The sequence below is a fragment of the Eretmochelys imbricata genome, chromosome 5 (assembly GCF_965152235.1).
Source record: "Eretmochelys imbricata isolate rEreImb1 chromosome 5, rEreImb1.hap1, whole genome shotgun sequence".
In the NCBI taxonomy this organism is placed as follows: Eukaryota; Metazoa; Chordata; order Testudines; family Cheloniidae; genus Eretmochelys; species Eretmochelys imbricata.
In genome coordinates this window covers 24,257,000-24,276,839 of record NC_135576.1, presented here as the reverse complement: position 1 = coordinate 24,276,839, position 19,840 = coordinate 24,257,000, and the positions used below count along the sequence as shown (strand labels likewise).

General features: G+C 47.2%; 2 protein-coding genes across 2 annotated transcripts in view; one reads left to right on the top strand and one right to left on the bottom strand.

Annotated features, from left to right (window-relative positions):
* The window catches only part of SLC45A2 (solute carrier family 45 member 2), a 32,355-nt gene extending 29,836 nt beyond the window's left edge, over nt 1-2,519 (top strand). The window contains exon 6 of the mRNA XM_077816239.1: nt 1,290-2,519. The gene's annotated coding sequence lies outside the window, so the exon portion shown is untranslated. The remainder of the gene's footprint in view (nt 1-1,289) is intronic.
* A 14,990-nt stretch (nt 2,520-17,509) lies between these two features.
* RXFP3 (relaxin family peptide receptor 3) lies at nt 17,510-18,784 on the bottom strand. Its single transcript, XM_077816237.1, has one exon. It carries the CDS (start codon nt 18,782-18,784, stop codon nt 17,510-17,512), a length of 1,275 nt encoding a protein of 424 aa, XP_077672363.1.
* Between the last annotated feature and the right edge of the window lie 1,056 nt (nt 18,785-19,840).

The window sequence follows — 19,840 nt, the reverse complement described above, 5'->3', positions numbered from 1 at the left end:
CTATAGTGGCTCTCAACACTTGATTGAAGGGGACAAATAAGCAGGCTGGTAGCAGGGCCTGAGTGAGGGAAGATATCAGCGTCTTAAAGGCCTAACTGGCTCCTACTACTTCAGCTGACTGCCTGCTCTCCTCAAGGGGGTTCAGGGAAGCAGCAGGAAACAGGAAGCTCCCTGAGAATCTGGTGTTAATCAGTCCAGGCTCCTGGAGGTGCTAGAGAGGTACATAAAAGGCTTCTCCTCCTCCTCTTCTCTCTCCCTGCAGCTCCTGCTGCTTTCTGTTATTCCCTCTCACCTTTTCTCCTGCCTGCCTGTTATGTCTCTTGTGCCCTCCTTCCTCCAGCACAGCACTCCACCATCTCTGTGCATCTAGAGCAGAGAGAATACATATGCACCAGCAGCAGACACAATTTTCTACACTCTGGGTCCTAGTGGCGCCCGCCCCCCCAACACACACACAGTCTGGCACCTGAGGTGGCCGCCTCAGTTCGCCTCATGGTAAGACCAGCCCTGCCTGTTGCCTAGGAGACCTCACCTGGGTGCAATTAAGGCTGTTGCTTTGGCACTGAAACTTTTAAATACGTTGTGGACTAGTCTAGACACCCCTCTCTCCCATATGTTTACTGTGACTGCTGCGATCAGAGCAGGAAGCAGGGCAGTCTTGGTGCATGGTCTTCTACTGTGGAATTCTCTTCCTGCCTTGGTTTGCCAGAGGCTGAATCTGCTGACCTTCAAGTCATGCTGCAAGGTCCATTTTCCCCCTGGCTGGGCATGCCTGTAGAGGGAGAAGGTAATGGGACAGTTGAGGGTTGTGTAGGGATTTGGAGAGTTTGTCATTGTTTGTAAGGACTGTATCTGAATGATTGTTTTCATTCTGTAACTACTACACATGCACCCAGAGCGTGGGACTAGCACATTTTAGACACCAGAAGAATAAAGAGAGCGCAAGCAAGCCAGCATCCATTGTTGGCAGCAGCTATCTGATGATCTGGCAATAGCTGCATGTAGTACAATGGTTTCCCTTCAGAACACTGTAGTCTGGTGGTTAAAGCACTGATGTGGGACTCGAGACATAGGGTCTATTCCTAATTCTGCTGCTGGGTGACCTTAGGCAAATCATTTTTCTGTTCTGTGCCTCTGTTTCCCCACCTGTAAAATGGGGAGAATGATAGTGACTGCCTTTGTAAAGCAATTGAGATCTACTGATGAAAAATGCTATACAAGAGCTAGGTATTATTGTATATTAATCAGTTGTCTCATTTGATTGGGTTTCATTTTATGCTTATTTGCAGAGCCAAAAGGAACAGCATGGAGGAGAAGCTGAGGCCATTGGAAGAGGAAAGGGAATTGACTGCGCGGCTCTCACTTGCATGGTGCAGCTGGCACAGATCATTGTTGGAGGGGGCCTAGGGTTCTTGGTCAGTGCTGCGGGCAGTGTAATAGTGGTTGTGATTTGTGCATCTGCTGTGGCATTAACAGGCTGTTGCTTTGTTGCTTTTTTTGTTCGGTTTGTCGAATAGAACAGTGGATAGATGAAGGAAGAAATTCCCATGGGAACATTGTCATTCTTGATCTGTATCCATTGGGTGCAATTTCTACACTGATATTTTATAGCACCCTCTTCTTTCATTGGCTGGAGTGGTTAAAATTCCAGGGCATTATTTCTCCCCAGAGTGGAAATATGTGGTAACATTGGTGGCCTCGCTTCTCAAGCTGTAAGATTTCTCCATGGCTTTCCTTCCTCTGCCCCAATTTTGTGTTAACATATAAGCCACTTTCATACATGGCAGAGTAATGCTCCTCATCATTAGTGGTAATGCTCATCGTTAGCCAAGCTGGAGAAGAGAAGAGCTGAAATGTGTGGCTAAAAGAATGTATCCAATAAGGATGAAAACTGGGGTTACTGATCCCAAACTCCAAGGATGGGGGTTCTTATTAAGATGGGGATTCTTAACCTGGGATCATGGTCCCAAGGAGGTGTCAAGGAGTCACACCCAGTGCTTAATTTGTGCCAGGGCTGAGCCCCGGCACCTCTAGGCTTGGCAGTTCATAGCCCCAGCACCTCTAGGCTTGCCGCATCAGTTATTAAAATTAAAAAAGTTGCTTAAGCTCCGGCATCTAATTGCTTGAGCCTCAGGACCTTCATTACAGATTAAGCACTGGTCACAACCACTGTGTCCTTCCAATATTGCTAAATTGGACAGGGGCTCCGGCTAGATGAGGAGCAGGAGTTGTATGGAAAAGTGGATCCTGGTGTGGAAGAGATTGAGAAGTCCTGCTTTAAGGTATATCCCACTACTGGACAGCTTTATGTGGAATGTTGTGCTTATATAAATGTGAAGCAAAAACACAGAACAAGATTATCAAATAGGGGTGCCTAGAGATGGGCTCCTAAATCCATATTGAGGCACCTAAATAGGGAGTCAGTGGGAAACTGCTGGGAGTTGAGCACCTTTGAAAATCTAGCCACTTGTTTAAATGTCTAAACAAGATTTTAAAAAACCTTGGCCTAAAATTTGTGAGCCACCTAAAATGTTCAAGCTGAGTGGTATGGTACTTACCTTAACTGAATAAATTCAGACCTGTTTGCCCTACTCTTTTGCACATAAGAGTTTAACTTGATCAAATTCTTGTTTTGCTTCTTTCACAGCATTCGAAAGGATATTATTGTAACTTAATTCAGTTCCAGAAAGCATTACCATAAATTGTTCCATATCCACACCTCAAACCAATATATTAAATCCTGTAGGCAAACCAGTCTACTTGTATTTGAGTATGGAGCTTGCATCTTTATTTACATTAAAACACCAGAATTTGTTACAGGGAACTTCTCCTGAATCATTCCACCTAGATTCAAGTCAGTTTCAAATTGGACCATAAAAGGGTTAAGATTTAAGATATCTGAATGAGCTATAGAGACCTGATTCTGTATTCCTTACTAACTGCAGTCAATGGGCGTTTGGGGTACTTAAGAAATACTGGACCAGACCTGTTATTAAGATGTATTCCTGGCTAAAATGTATCCAAAAGGAGCATTGAGCTGCTTGCTTCCAAAGTTAGGCATTTGTTTTTAAAGCAAAGTGTCTTTATTTGTGGTGTGCATCTTCTGTTCTGGTGCTGTTCCTATCCATGTCCCATGTTAAGTGCTAAGCCACATGAATCCCTCTGTTAATGCAATATTATTACACAATCCCACAGCAAGGGATTGTTGCCAGATATTTTTTCTAAAAAGTACAGTACGGTTCTGACCAACACCATTTAGTCAAATGTGTTATTGACTTCATCACACAGCGAAGTACCAGCAAACAGCATGAGGTGACAACCCTGTGCGTGTTGCTCAGTTTTTGATGTGAGTGCTCGGGTGCTTTTGTTATTGACATGCCACCTTGATGCATTCTTTTATGTTTTTCGACTCTGCCAAGCGTTTCCCATAATGTTATTAATCTCTCTTTCACTCTCCCTGTCATTGTGACGGGGTGTCCACCCCACACGAGGCCGAGCAGCTTGTTGGGCTGCACCTCGGAGACAGTCAAGGCCTGAAAAGCTAACTGATGATGGATCCCAGCTGGGCAGAAGAGGGCTGCAAGGAAAGTGGCATGCTGTCTCTCCCTGGGAAAAGGGAGGTGTGTCTGGAGCTATAGTGTCTGGCACGAAGCCAAAGAAAGGAGTAATCTAGTTACTCCCTGGGAGGAGGGAGTTTGGGCCGGCAGACCCAGAGGAGGGGGCTAGAAGATAGAGAAGGGAAGAAGGAATGAATCTATGGAAATAGCAAGAGGGTTTGGGAGCAAGCAGGCTGGAGTTACTTGACAGAGGGTCCCTGAACTGGAACCCGGAGTAGGGGATGAGCCTGGGTTCCCTGCCAGTCACCGAGAAAGTAGTGTAGGACCTGGCCTTGGAGCAGAAGACTGTCTAGAATGGCATGTGGGCAGCTGACTCAGTGGGACTTTGATACCCTGGAAAGGGAAGACTATACAGGGAGCTGGCCAGAGGGCTGAGACATGAAGAGGGAGAGCTGCGAGTCTGGAGAGCAAGGGGTGGGGGATGCAGTGTGAACAATTGTTGGAAGGAGGGCATCTGACCTGAGTGAAGCTAATCCCCTGACCTAGCCACAGGGAAGCACCCAACAGTAAGCCTTTGGAGGTCAATTATCAAATGTGTTTCCTTGCTGACATTTGGGATTTCAGTGAAGACTCATACTGGCGAATTCCAGTCTCCATCCTTGGGCATCTGCATGGTGTACCTCGCCCCACCAACATTGTTCTCATCCCTTCTGACAGCACAGCTCAGGACAGACTCCCCTGTTGCATTGCTGCCTGTTAATCTCTCTCCCTTATTACCTCTGCTGTTTGACTATGAAGAGAGAGCACTAAATACCAGTGGAATCAGGCTCGGGGGCTCAAAGCGTGGCTTGTCAGCTCTGCAGCATGCTCTCCCCTCTGATCTGATCTTGCTGAAGCCCATTTACCAATACTATGTTGCATTTGAGCTCCCATAGTCAGGGATTGGACAGAAACTAAAACACATCCCTTGCTTCTTTAAGACTCCAGAATAATATTCCTGCTGAAGCATCTCCTACAGAAAAAGGCATCCTCCCAAAAATACAAATATTCTGATTAGAAAAATGGAAATATTCCAGGTGTGTGCATCTTATGGAAAAAAACTTTTAAATGGCACCAAAACCAATCTTAAATATTACAGGTCCTAAGCAGGAAACAAAGGTTTGCTTCAGCGCTTTGAAAATGTCACAGATATTAAACATGTTCACTGTAGAACCATTCATTTCAAGGGTTCCACCAATTCTGTCCTTTTAATTTTATTTCAATGCATGGACCAAATTATAAATAGGATCAGTTATTGCATTTAATAGCAGACTGATGGGTGCTTTTAACTGAATAACATGGGCTATGAAGTCAGGAAGACATTGAGCTTGGTACTGGTCATCCAGTTTTACCCTGATATAAATAGGATCCAATATATACAGATCTGATGTGGAGTATAACCAAATAGAGTGAGTGTGTGTGTGTGTGTGTAGGCGTGTGTGTGTGTGTAGGCGTGTGTAGGCAGGCACCCTGTTCAGGTGTTTGTCTAACCCAGTTGTCCTCAACCCATGATCTGTGGGCTACTTGTGGCCCAATCATCACACAACTGCGACCCATGTGACATCCTCAGGGCCATACAGGTAGAATATGTATTTACACCTGTGGGAATTCTGTGCCACTGTGCATGTGCAGAATTCATGACCAGTGCAGAATTTTTTTTCCACAGAAAATACATTCTACCTGAGAAATGCTGCAGTTCTGCCTTTCACCCACTAGAGGCCTTTGTGGCACCAGAACAGCTAGCAGCTGCCTGCATTCATCAGAGCACCGTGCCCATTGAGCCAGGTTAGAACAGACAGAATGGGGCACACGAGGCTGCTGGGGGTCACAGACTGGGGTTCAGAGTGGCTAGTTGGGGAGATAGACTAGGGCTTGGGCTCAGGAGCTAGTGGACTGACAGAATTGAGCCAGTGGCTGAATGGGAGGGGTGCTTCAGGGCCACATCGGGCACGGGGGAGGGAGCTGCAGGGACACATGGGGAAGAGGGGCAGATGTGTCCAACTGAATGGGAGAGGTTCGGGATCAGCAAGTGTCTGCATGGGGGAGGCTCCACAATTCCCTAACAATCCCCCCTCCCAAAATGTCTGTTCTATACTGCTCCCACACACCCTCTAGGTTCACTTCCAGGCTCCTTTCCTCTCCCTCAGCTCCTCTGTTACTCCAACTCCCCCAAGCCTTTGCACTGCTTCTGAGGGGTGCAAGAAATACATTCCTGTATTGCAAAAAGAACAGGAGTACTTGTGGCACCTTAGAGACTAACAAATTTATTAGAGCATAAGCTTTCATAGGCTACAGTTCACTTCATCGGATGCATAGAATGGAACATATAGTAAGAAGATATACATATATATACACACATACAGATAAGTTGGAAGTTGCCATACAAACTGAGAGAGGCTAATTAGTTAAGATGAGCTATTATCAGCAGGAGAAAAAAAACGTTTGAAGTGATAATCAAGATGGCCCATTTAGACGGTTGACAAGAAGGTGTGAGGATACTTAACTTTAGGGAAATAGATTCAATATGTGTAATGACCCAGCCTCTCCCAGTCTCTATTCAAACCCAAGTTAATGGTATCTAATTTGCATGTTAATTCAAGCTCAGCAGTTTCTCGTTGGAGTCTGGTTTTGAAGCTTTTCTGTTGCGAAATTGACAGCCTTAAATCTTTTACTGAGTGGCCAGAGAGGTTGAAGTGTTCTCCTACTGGTTTTTGAATGTTATGATTCCTGATGTCGGATTTGTGTCCATTTATTCTTTTGCGTAGATACTGTCCGATTTGGCCAATGTACATGGCAGAGGGGCATTGCTGGCACATGATGGCATATATCACATTGGTGGATGTGCAGGTGAACAAGCCCCTGATGGTGTGGCTGATGTAGTTAGGTCCTATGATGGTGTCCCTTGAATAGACATGTGGACAGAGTTTGCAACAGGGTTTGCTGCAAGGATAGGTTCCTGGGTTAGTGTTCTTGTTGTGTGGTGTGTAGTTGCTGGTGAGTATTTGCTTCAGGTTGGGGGGCTGTCTGTAAGTGAGGATTGGCCTATCTCCCAAGGTCTGTATTGTTACAGACATATTTGCTGACAGGTATTTTGAAATAAATTACCAAAATAATTGTATTTTGACAAATAAAATATGCAGAATTTTAACATATTCTGGGCAGAATTGTTGTTTTTTTGCTGCAGAATTTTTATTTTTTTGCACAGAATTCCCCCCAGGAATAATATATAGTGTGGATGCATATGCGGCCCACAATGGTAAATAAGCTGAAAAGCACTGGTCTAACCTGTTACTGTAAACCTCCAATGATGGGAATTCCATGATCTCTGTTGGCAACCTATTTCAGTACTTAACTATTCTTAGAAAGTTTTTCCTCACATCTAACCTAAATATCCTGTGCTGCAGATTAAGCCCATTACTTCTTGTCCTACCTTCAGTGGACATGGAAAACAATTGATCAGCATCCTCTTTATAGCAGCTCTGAACAGACAGTGTTTGAAGACTGTTATCAGGTCCTTCCCCCATCCCTCAGTCTTCTTTTCTCAACATGGGCTAAACATGTCCAGTCCTTTTCAAATTTGTCTTTGCAGCCATGTTATCTAAGCCTTTTATCATTTTTGTTGCTCTCCTTTGGACTCTCCAATTTGTTCACATCTTTCCTGAAGTGTGGCATCCAAAACTGGACACACTGCTACAGCTGAGGTCTCACCAGGGCCAACCAGAGTGGGACAATTACCTTCCAGGTCTTAGATACTACACTCCTGTTACTACATCCTGGAATGGTATTTGCCTTTTTTGCAACAGTAAAATATTGACTCATATTCAATTTGTGATCCACTATAACCTTCAGATCCTCTTCAGTAGTATTATCATCTAAACCAGTTATTCCCCATGTTGTATTTGTACACCTGATTTTTTTCTTCCCAAATTAAATACTTTATTGAATTTCATTGTTGATGTCAGACCAGTTCTTCATATAGCACTTTGTATCCTTAGACCTCAAAGCACTTTACCAAGGTCAGTATCATTATCCCCATTTTTCAGATGGAGAAACTGAGGCATAGAAAGGGGAAGGGAGTTACCCAAGGTCCCCCTGCAGACCAGCGGCAGAGCTAGGAATAGAACCCAGGTCTCCTTAGTCCTAGTGCCCAGCTTGATCCACTAGAATACAGTGCATGCTGTGATGAGCAACTACCCCAGCCTCAATGGGAATAGCGATGGCCTAAATGAATCAGTGCACAAAACAAGGGTTAGCCTTGTTAATTTTCTAGGCTGACCCTTCATCTCCTTTTTCTTTCCCTCAGGAAATACTATTTTATTTCCTGTTTCACAGACTAGCATGGGACTTAAATCAAAAAATGCAAAATAAGGATATTTATTTGCTTGCTTAGAAGTGCTTTACAGAATTAGTAATGTCATGCTCATCATCCCAATTTACATCCTATTTTTCATAATCCCATTTGGTTCCCTTGAAAACAAGCAACTCAAGCAGCTTGTGTGAAATGCTTTCTCCTTGATTAGATGTGCAGCTCAGGAAGCAAACAGAAAGTCTTGACTTTGGCAATGCTTGCAGAAAAATCACACTATCTCCCCAGCATTGATCCCTTCAGTCTTGTCAAAAGATGTTGGGGGAACAGTGGTTGTCAAGAGGAGACCTAGTGAGCGTATGCTTGGTGTTCCCTAACTATTGTAGGTGGCTAGCTCAGTGGAGGAAAAGGATGATGGCATTTGCTGTAAAACTACTTTGAGTGGCCTTTCTCAGTTTAAAGTTATCAAATACCACACACTTCTCCCCCCTAAGTTTCTGGAAATTTTCATTTCTCAGTACCTAACTGGTGCTTCTATGTGTACCCATGGAGCAAAAATTTTGAAACAGTCCTCCCAGCCTAAACTATTAAACTTTTCTTAACTCTGCAGCTCACTACAATGTAACCAGTATAGTACATAATTTTTTAGTTATTTTTATATGGATCTCCCTAATTTTTTCTTTAGGAGAATTAAATCCTCCCCCATATATTAACATCTCCCTTGTGTAGTAACTATATTGGTTCTACGCCCTTGTAGGGGCATTAAAACAAGTTAACATCTATGAAGAAAGGCACAGGTCTGCTCCCTGTGTGTCTTCAGAGTAATCAATGCTGCCTCTAAGTGGGAAAAATAAATGCTTACGGCTTTCCACTTTTGTTAGCCTGGCAGAACTGACACAGATAGATCTGGTTTGTCACATTCAAGACAGGAGATCTTGTCTAAAAATTACCTTTTTGTGGGCACAATTATTTGTGAGCACAAAACTGTGCCTCTATAATGGGAGGCTGGGCTGTAGCTCTCTTAAAAATCAGGCAAATTCCTCCCACCCCAAAGCCTGAATGCTTGGTTGGTCTCCAGTTTCCAATGAAACAATACTTCTTAAGAACGTTGTGAATAGCTTCCCTTATCAGCTTCTAGCTTGATAAGTGTCCCACTCCCTTTTGTCCAATTCTGAAGGTTCACTATAAATATACATCATCCGAGTCAAGAAAACCATGTGCCCCTTTCCGGTTTTAGAGTTCTTTGGCTAGCATCTCATGGTATAAAGCTGCAAATATGCTCAGAAAAATCTCTTCATATGTCTGAGACTTAAAAACCCAGTCACAAAGAGGAATTTTTGAGTTATCAGACACCAGAGATTTTAAAATAGTGCCTTTCCACTGGAAAGTAATAAACTAACCTTCCCGGCTGGCAAGCTGTCTTTCCCTAATTAGTGCCTCTGTCCTCTCTTTCACCTTCTATCCCCTAGCTAGCTTAAGATATTTTCCTGATATTTTGCCCAGGTAGCAGCTACGTATCACATTGGTCCTGAGTCTGCAATTGTTACTCCAGCAAAAGAAGTAGCTGGCTGAAGTTAGCATCGAGTACACAATAAGCTAAACGTACTTCTAGCAACTGAATGTTACTGATAAAAAAGTAAGGCAGCAAGCCACATGCAGGGAACCCCCTAAACCTGTTCAAAGCCTCACTGAAGTCAATGCATTTCATGTGGGTGCAGGGCTCTGCACTGACTTCATTGGGGTTGTACATGAGCACAGGGACCTCACTGCAGAGTCAGGGCCTAAGTTTTGAATTTCAGAAAAACATTCAGGGTATTGCCAAACTCAAGCATTCAAAAATCTTGAATCAGGTCTCAAAAAATCATTAGATTTGCTTAGAAATCATGTGAATTTTTTTTAAAAAAATATATTGCGGGTTCTTTTCATTTTCTGCTTTCTCAGCCTTTAGGGTGCTCTTGAGTTATATTTTCATAATATTCTCCACAACCATCAGGGCTAATTTTGTGTGCGCATGTGTCTGAGATTCTCTTAACTCTAGGAGCTGGAGTTTTAAGAGAAACACCGAATAATGGGAGGCTTGCCATAAAATCGCAAGAGTTGGCAACAATATGTTTAGAAAAGACATAATTGTCTCTGTAGTGGGGCGAGCACCCTGCTCCTGGGAGAAAGGGGTTAAAACTAGCTCTGGGAAAGGGCTGCCCCGAGGAGCCAATCGGAGAAGGCAGGTAGCAGCCAGTCTGGGCCCAGCAGGGCTTGTATAAAGAGGGCTATGAGTTAGGAGGAAAGCAGTCTTACTCCCACCTTGGGGTGGGAAGGACTGGGCAGCCTGGGAGCACAGGGTACCTTCAACAGAGCAGTGCCGGGGAAGGCTGAGCAGGGGAACTCAGGCCTGGTGACCTCCCAGGTTGAGGCCTGACAGGAAGGCCTAAGGAGGTACTGGGGCTGAAGGGAAAGTCCAACCCTCTAGCCAATGATGAGTGGCCATTGCAGACTGCAGTGTGCCCCTGCATCTGGGCTAGATGAAGACTGGCAGTGGGTCACTAAAGTGGGGTGGGCTCAGGGGAGTGGGGTTCTCTGGCTGAGGGGCAGCACCCCAAGGTAAGGGGCACTGTGGTCTGGGAGGGATGTGGGGCCTATATATGATGGAGATAAAGGGACTGCAGAGGGGAGGCAACAGAGGGCGAGACACCGGCCTGTAGAGGGTGCTCCAGGGCTGAGAGAGCTAATTCCCAGATGCCTAGCAGGAGGTGCCGCACCGGTGAGTCAGTGATCTGCTACAGTCCCCAGGAGAAAGCACTTACACCTTTCATAGTAGAACCACACTACATATCTGTAAAATGGGTTAGACCTTTCCCTTTATGATTCCATATCACCTGTGCTCAAATTCCAAGACTTGTTTTTCATAATGACAGCTCTGAAACCTAGGATCCAAGAGTCTAACTAGGTTCTTTTCTTATACGTAATCACCTGCCATATAGGGGCAACAGGGAAAATTAGGGCCTTACTTTGAGTTGTGGAATCCCTATTGCCTTCAGATTAGGAACTCACTGACAGCTGTACAACCCACATCTCCATCACTGAGTTTGCACTGGTGTCACTGATTGGCACTTACTAAACAATTTTCTTGATGATGCAGAAGGAGAAATATAATCCCCGACTCCCTCTTAGCCTTGTCAGATCTGTGGGCCCTTATGTGTGATTCCAGCTATGAGGCTGCTTCCATATCCAGTCTGAGAAATGTGTGCATATATGTACATGTTTATGAATTTAAGAATCCATTTATTTTCTTGCTTTGAATGTTCTAAGGAACATATCTTCTTGCAGTTGAGACATTGGACAGTGGTTAGAGAAAAGCAACAAGATATTTAATGCATTTTTACCGATGCCGAGTCAAGGGAACTATTTAATCCACCAACCAGTCTTTTCTTGTAGAACTTGTTTTACCAGCCACCTCTGACACCTTGTGTGATGTAGAGAACTCTGACAGTGGAATTTTCATTATAACCAGATTGTCAATAATCCCCTTGATCTGGATCAGTAACAAAATCTCTCTTTAAGATGGAGGGTAATATCTCTTAGTAAAAGCTTTAAATCTAAGGTCCCAATCCAGCAAATGGTTCCTTGTGGATCAACTCTGCACCCATTTGAATTTAGTGGAGCCCCAGTGGCTGTAGGAGTGTCTGCACAGGGAATTACTTGGAGGATCAAGGCCTAAAGGAGACAATAATGATGTAAGGAGTGGGGACAAGGGAACAACTAGATTTTTTTCCTGATGGAGAGAGTGCCAACACATACTTGTGTCTTTAATATCCTGGGACTGACATGGCTACGACGACAGTGCATACAACGCATACTAGGAGAAAGTTAAGTAATGTCACTACCAGAGAATTACTTCAAAGGGAAGGTAGGAAATAAAATCTGAGGTCTTGGTTGCTCTAAAGTTTTGGCTAGTTATGTGCAGCCAGACTATTTAAGCATTTAAAGATACAGATATGTGCCTAGTGAGATTTCCAAAAGCACCTAAGCTAGCATTAAAATCAATGGGAGTTATACACCTAGGCATAAGAATGGCCATACTGGATCAGACCAATGGTCCATCTAGCTCAGTATCCTGTCTTCTGATAGTGGCCAATGCTTCAGAGAGAATAAACAGAGCAGGCAATCATTAAGCGATCCATCCCTGTCCTCCACTCCCAGCTTCTGGCAGACAGAGACTAGGAACACTCAGAGCTTGAGGTTGCATTCCTGACCATCTTGGCTGAGTCATTGATAGACCTATCCTCCAGCAATGTACTTAATGCTTTTCTGAATCCTGTTATAGTTTTGGGCTTCACATTACCTGCCAATGTGTTCCACAGGTTGCCTGTCTGCTATGTGAAGAAGTACTTCCTTTTGCTTGTTTTAAATCTGCTGCCTATTAATTTCATTGCATGACCCCTGGTTCTTATGTAGAGGAGTAAATATCACCTCTTTATTCACACCAGTCAAGATTTTATTGATCTCTTTCATATCTCCTCCTAGTCATCTCTTTTCCAAGCTGAAAAGTCCCAGTCTTTTTAATCTTTTCTCATACAGAAGTTGTTCCAGATCCCTAATCATTTTTGTTGTCCTCTGTACCTTCTCCAATTTTAACATACCTTTTTTGAGATGGAGTGACCAGAACGGCACACAATATTCCAGGTGTGGATGTACCATAGACTTGTATAGAGGGACTATGATATTTCTGGTCTTACTATCTATCCCTTTCCTAATGGTTCCTAACATTCTGTTAGCTTTTTGACTGCTGCTGCACATAGAGCTATATGAACATTTTACTTTGATTCAAAAGAGGATTTTTGTTATAAATCCAAACATGGGCATTTGGAGGAAACCAGTCAGCTCTGCATTCATGCAATTATTTGAAGAATGTTGCTCAAACAACCTAAGAAACAGCCCAAAGATGCTGTGCTGAAGATGTTTTTTCCCATGTCGTGGAAGTTACAGATGGAATCCAGTCCCTCCTGAATCCAGTCCCTTTCACTACATATGCAGGATGATTCCCTACACATTCTAAAGTTTTGCCCTGCCTACAGTCCTAGTGATTGTACTCTTGGCACTTTCCTTGGGCAACAGTGTAATCTAGCTCACTGCTCTGAACAAAAACCAGATTGTTCTGAGCAGCTTCCACCCCATACTTGCTGTTTTATTCACTTACCATAGCTGAGGTTCCCACTCAGTCATCTCCAGGATCTTTGAATCTTTCCTCATCAATTTGTTCCTCCAAATAATTTTTGTTTCTTTCTGAACACTGCCCTATGTCTCTATCGCCCTGCTCAGGATTATAAGGCTACAATAGGTCTCAGCTGTCTTGAGACAGAATAATGGTGCTTTGGTTCAAATGCCTGACCCAGTTACAGCCTGTGCACAGGAGCAAGTCTTAATTCTATCCTGGACTTCATAGGCATGTACAGCATAGAATCATAGATTAGGGTTGGAAGAGAGCATGGGGCCAAATCCTGAAGGACTCTGTACCTCCCTAAGGACAGAGTAAAATTCCCATTGAAGTCAATGCATGGTTTTCTGGACAAAAACTGAAGGCCTCATGCTCTAATCTGTGTCCATAATGGAGGAAAATTGCACCCCCCCCATGCCATTTTATGTAATACCCTCGCTCCCCTCCCCCTTTCCACCCACTTCAGTGTCACAGGAGTGAATTTCAGAGGGAATGTTTGCTGTAGGCTAAGCCCAAAGGTGAACAACAAACACTTGGGTCCTGGACTAAACTGCTGTGCAGTGTCTGGGGCATCCAATTTACAATTGTGTTAATTAGCTCAAGTTAATAACTAATAACAGCTTGAGTTACAACAAGAGCAAAACCTCTAGACCAGAAGAATCCATAGAGAGAAGGAAATTTTACCACTCTCATTTGCTCCTTCCCACCCCCACAGTACTCCTCTGTGTGCTCCCTTTGCACTTCCAGCTTCATGAGTTGTAGAGGTCAGACCAGGGGCAGAAGGGGGCTCCTCCAGATTCTCTCCTCCAAACCCACAGCAGAAAGAAATGCAAAGTAATTCCGCCTGACCTTGTGCTTTAGTCTCTCCCCTTTTCCCCCCATAGCCCCGTGGAACTCCTTTTCTTCTAGGTTCCAAAGGCTGCTGTGTAGGGGGAGCACCTAGAAGCATAGATCCTACAGGAGCTGGTGTGGGGCCAAGCATAGAATGGAGGCAACAACATCTGCATCCTGTCTTCTGTGAATCTCCTGAGATCAATGTGGATCTCATGGTCATGCTAAAGGAGTGGACCCCTCCATCCAGCAGAGGGACAAACCTGTCCCCCCAGATGAACGGATGAGTAGGAAACTCCACAAGCTGAAACTCCTGGAACTGGTCTTGTCCCTGTCATCCCCACCCATCATTCTCACATGGGTTAGCATGTATGAATTGTGACCAGAGGCATGTAATGATCTCTTGTGGCACATCTTATATACAGAGCCCAATGGAGGGAAGCATCTTTGGAAATCTAAAATCCACAGCAGCAGATATGAACAAAAATGGACACATGGAAACACTGCCAAGTACCTCTATATTCATATTTGTCTGTATTTGGGGAAAAAACAGATGTCTCATTTTATGATAACCCTCTTTCCATTCCACTAGTGTCTCTGGAGGATATTAAACAGAAAATACTAGAAGCAAACATTTTGAAATCAGCAGGTCCAGATAACTTGCATCCGAAAGTTTTAAAAGTGCTACCTGAGGTGCTTGCTGCACCGTTAATGTTGATTTTCAAGAAGACTTGGAGCCCTGGGGAAATTCTAGAAGACTACAGGAAAGGTAATGTGCCCATTTTTAAAAAGGTAAATGGGATAACCGAGATAATTATAAGCCTGTCAGCTTGATATTGATCCTGGGCAAGATAATGGGGCAGCTGGTAGGAGACTTGATTAACACCAAATTAAAGGAGGGTAAAGTAATTAATGCAAATCAACAGGGGTTTATGAAAATAGATCTTGTCAAACTAAGTTGATATCTTTTCTTAGCCCTATGCTAGTTAACATTTGTATCAATTACCAGGAAGAAAACATAAAATTGTCACCGATAAAGTTTGCAGATGACAGAAAATGTGGGGGAGTGGTCGGTAATGAAGAGGATAGGTCACTGATACAGGATTGCTTGGTAAATTGGGTGCAAGCAACGTGGTTTAATATGGTTAAGTGTAAATGTATACATCTAGGAACAAAGAATGTAGGCCATACTTACAGAATTGGGGACTCTATCCTGGCAAGCAGTGACTCTGAAAAAGATTTTGGGGTCAGGGTGGATAATCAGCTGACCATGACTTCCCAATGTGACGCTGTGGACAAAAAAGTTAATGCAAACCTGAGATGAATAAACAGGGGAAGCTTGAGCAGGAGTAGAGAGGCTCTTTTACCTTTGTATTTGGCACTGTTGTGACCACAGCTGGAATATTGTATACGGTTCTGGTACCCACAATTCAAGAAATAGATTGATAAATGGGAGAGGATTCAGAAAAGCGGCACAAGAATGATTAAAGGAGTAGAAAACATGCCTTATAGCTGTGGTTCTCAACCAGGGGTATGTGAGTAAGCAGAGGTCTTCCAGGGGGTACATCAATTCATCTAGATATTTGCTAGTTTTATAATAGACTACATAAAAAGCACTAGTGAAGTCAGTACAAGCTAAAATTTCATACAGACAATGACTTGTTTATACTGCTCTATGTACTATACACTGGTTTCAGAGTAGCAGCCGTGTTAGTCTGTATTCACAAAAAGAAAAGGAATGCATCCGATGAAGTGAGCTGTAGCTCAAGAAAGCTTAAGCTCAAATAAATTGGTTAGTCTCTAAGGTGCCACAAGTACTCCTTTTCTTTATACTATACACTGAAATGTAAGTACAATATTTATATTCCAATTGATGTATTTTCTAATTGCATGGTAAAAATGAGAAAGTAAACAATTATTCAGTAATAGTGTGCTGTGACACTTTTATGTCTGATTTTGTAAGCAAGTTGTTTTTAAGTGAAGTGAAACTTGGGATACGCATGACAAATCAGACTCCTGAAAGGGGTACAGTAGTTTGGAAAGGTTGAGAACCACTGCCTTACAGTAATAGACTCAAGCAGTTCAATCTACTTAGCTTAGCAAAGAGAAGATAAACGGGTGGCTTGGCTGACTGCATCCTCTAAGTACCTACCTGGGGAACAATGATTGGATAATGGGCTCTTCAATCTAGCAGAGAAAGCTGTAACACAATCTGAGGGCTGGAAATTTTGAAGCTAGACAAATTCAGACTGGAAATATGGTGTACATTTTTAACAGTGCGGTTAATTAACCATTGGAACAATTTATCAGGGTTCATGGCTGATTCATCATCAGTGACAATCTTTAAATCAAGATTGGATGTTTCTCTAACAGATGTGTTCTAGGAATGATTTTGGGGAAGTTCTATGCTCTACAGGAGGTCAGACCAGATGGTCACAATGGTGCCTTCTGGTCTTGGGCTCTGAATATTCAGCCCCTTTAAAATTGGCTGTGCAGTGGTTTCATTCCTTCTAAGCAATGGTCAGTTACAGATACAGTACCCCATTAACCACAAATGATCTACAACAGTGGCTGATGGTTGGACATAACATTTCACCTCTAGGGCAAAGTTTCTAGTTACAGGTAATAAAATAGAAAAAGCCGCTTCCCCTATTCAGCAGCCCCCAGTTCCCAAACATCAGTTACTCCTGTTCTTGTTTATCAAGGAGAATCATTTTGCTTTGGCAACAGGCTAAGAGAGGATGAAGTGCTGCAATGAACGCCCCACAAACAGCCTTCTCTCTGGAGCTGTGCTAGAGCCAGAGCTACAGTTGCATTTACAGTGAGTTGTGCTTGGTGCCTCAGTTCAGTGCTAGGAGAGGGCAAACAAAGCCAGGTCCCCCCGACCTGGGCTCTGTGGTGGCAGGTGGAAAGTCCTGGCTTGCTTCCCACACACCTCAGCCACCTCCTCTGCACCTGGGAGATTGCAGTGAGGAGGCAAGGGAAACCCGGACGGTGCATGGACATGGCACCGCTCCAGCTGCAGTCTCACCACCCAGCGCTCCCGCAACCTCCTCATACGAAGTCCGCAAGCGCCCTCCACTTCCCAGGCGTCCTCGTCCCCCATTTAGCCCACCCGGCCCCTCCATGCACAGTGGCCTGGCCACATGGAGCCTCAGTCTCCATGGACACCCCGAAGGCTGGGCCTCTTGGCAAAGCTGAGGGGAGAGCTGCAATTTCATCCCCCATGGACCCTCCCTTCCCCCCACTTCTCCTAAGGCCAGAACATTCAGCCACTCCTCCACCACTGGGACGGTCCCCAGAGCCCATCCCCCCCAGACACCCCCTCCACCGCTGGGACGGTCCCCAGAGCCCATCCCCCCCAGACACCCCCTCCACCGCTGGGACGGTCCCCAGAGCCCATCCCCCCCAGACACCCGCTCCACCGCTGGGACGGTCCCCAGAGCCCATCCCCCCCAGACACCCCCTCCACCGCTCCCAGGGCTGGGACACTCCCTGGAGCCCATCCCCCCGTGGGCATTGCCCCCAGCCTCCCACTCCGTCGCTCCCAGGCGCCCCCGCGGCTCAGCAGCGCTGCTCGGCGGAGCTGCTGGGCAGCGGGTCCCAGCGGGCGCTGCACACCACCACGCCGGGCGGGTAGTAGAGGAGCTCGGGCTGGGGGGCGGCGGGGGGCAGCGGGCTGGCGGGCACCAGGGCGCGCAGCGCCTGCTCCTCGGGCTCGGGCTTGGTGGTGGCGGTGAAGGGGCGCGTGGCGGTGAGCGAGGGCGAGGCCAGGCGGCGCAGCAGGCGGCGCAGGGCGGCGCGGAACTCGCGGCGCAGCAGGCAGTAGAGCAGCGGGTTGAGGCAGCTGTTGCAGTGCGCCAGGCACACGCTGACGGGGAAGAGGTAGGCCTGCGAGAGGAAGTACTGCGGGCTGAAGGGCACCACGTTGAGCTTGACCAGGATGCCCCAGGCGGTGAGCGCCTGGTTGGGCAGCCAGCAGAGGAAGAAGGAGAGCACCACCACCGTCACCGAGCGGGTCACCTGGGCCCGCCGCCTGGGCCCGCCGCAGGCGCGGCCCACGTGGCGCTCGCCCAGGAAGCGCAGCAGCAGCAGGTAGCAGAGGCTGATGACCGCCAGCGGCACCAGGAAGCCCAGCAGCACTTTCTGGGCCTGGTAGAGGCCCAGCCAGAACTGGGCGCTGTTGCCCCGGCCCTCGGGGAACTTGACCAGGCAGAGCTCCTCGCCGAAGACGGTGGCGGTGGTGGAGAAGACGGCGTGGGGCAGGGAGGCCAGCACGGCCGCGCCCCAGATGAGGAGGCACAGCCACTTGGCCGAGCGGCACCCCGGGCCGCCCCGCCGGCGGCTCAGCGCCGAGGCCACGGAGTGGTAGCGGGCCACGCTCATGGCGGTGAGGAAGAAGACGCTGGCGTACATGTTCATGGCCGTCACGTAGGAGACGATCTTGCACATGGCCTTGCCGAAGAGCCAGGTGAAGTCCAGGGCGTTCTCCACCGCCCAGAAGGGCAGCGTCAGCACGAACTGGAAGTCGGTGAGCGCCAGGCTGGTGACGAAGAGGTCGATGGAGGATTTCTTCCAGCCCTGCTTGCTCTTCATCAGGTAGAGCACCAGCAGGTTGCCCACCAGCCCCAGGGCGCACACCACCGAGTAGACGCTGGAGATGAGGATGCGCAGGACGGCGGAGCTGTCCCCCTGCAGCCCCTCGGCTCGCTCCGGGTTGACGCTCCTGAAAAGCTCCTGCAGGGAGTCGTTGGTCCAGTTGCCGAACTGCCCGGCCAGGGACGCTCCCTCCAGGCTGACGACGAGCGGGCAGTAACTGGGCTCGCAGGGGGCGGCCATCCCATGGCAAGGGGAGGCTGGAGGGAGCCGGTCTCTCTCCTCCCACCCAGGGGCTGCGATCAGGAGCTACGCTCCGGTGGCGGGCACGGGGTCCCCCTCGCCCGCAAAGCACATGCTCAGCGCCTAGTCCAGCCCGGGACGCGGCAGCTCAGGCAGCGACGAAGCCCAGCGCGGCGGCTGCCGCTCCAGGTGCCCAGCGCAGGCGGCACCCGCAGGGAGGCGCTGGCAGGCGGGGCGCCCCTTCCCGTGCCCGCGCCCGCCGTGGGGCACATCAGGCTGAGCAGAACAAGCCCAGACCCGCCGGGAGCGGGCGGCGCTGCCCCGGCCGGCAGGGAGACTCCAGCACGGCGGGGCTGGGGTGGGACAAGAGGCCGCCTCTCGCTGGTGCAGTGAAGGTCCCCGTCCTGGAGGCGCCCACCTGTGCTCCGCTGCTGCTGCCTCTCTAGGAGCCTCTCTCCTCCCCGCGGCTCCCAGCCCTCACTGCCTCCTCCCGTCGGCTCGCCCGGGTTATATTCCCCTTGTGCCCCCGCTTGAGCGGGCTGAGGTGCGTGCGCAGCGGCCGGAGCTCTCCGAGGTCCTTACGGGGGCCAACCCTGGCGGTGGCCAGTGCCCGCTCGCCCAACCTGCCTCCCAGCCGGCTCGCGTCAGCGGCTGCCGAGTTCTGCGGGGCACCCGAAGGCGCGAGCAGCTCGCACTCCCCCGCAGCACGCGGTTCTGCCCCGCAGCGCGCTCTCAGCTCCCCTTCCTGGAGAATCTCCCCCCGGACTGTCTTTTCCCCAGCGCTGGAATGTCATATGTTGGGATTAGCTGCGTTTAAATGGTATCTGAGATTCAGAAGAGGAAGATCGTGTGAAGTGCAGCCCCTCCCCACTTTAAAAAGCCCTCCACTTCTATCCTCCAAACTTTAAAGCGCACCGATCTTTTCTATTTATCCTAAAGTAGAAAATGTAATGGGAAGTAGAAACCATCCCACACTTCCTTTCTCGACACAGATTTTAAATGTATAGTGAAATGTATCTTGGTTTAATGAAACTGGTAAGAAGCCCCTCCTGTGTG

Bases quoted from the DNA above. Each gene is read 5' to 3' on its own strand.
- RXFP3 (XM_077816237.1), bottom strand. From the start codon at position 18,784: ATGGCCGCCCCCTGCGAGCCCAGTTACTGCCCGCTCGTCGTCAGCCTG.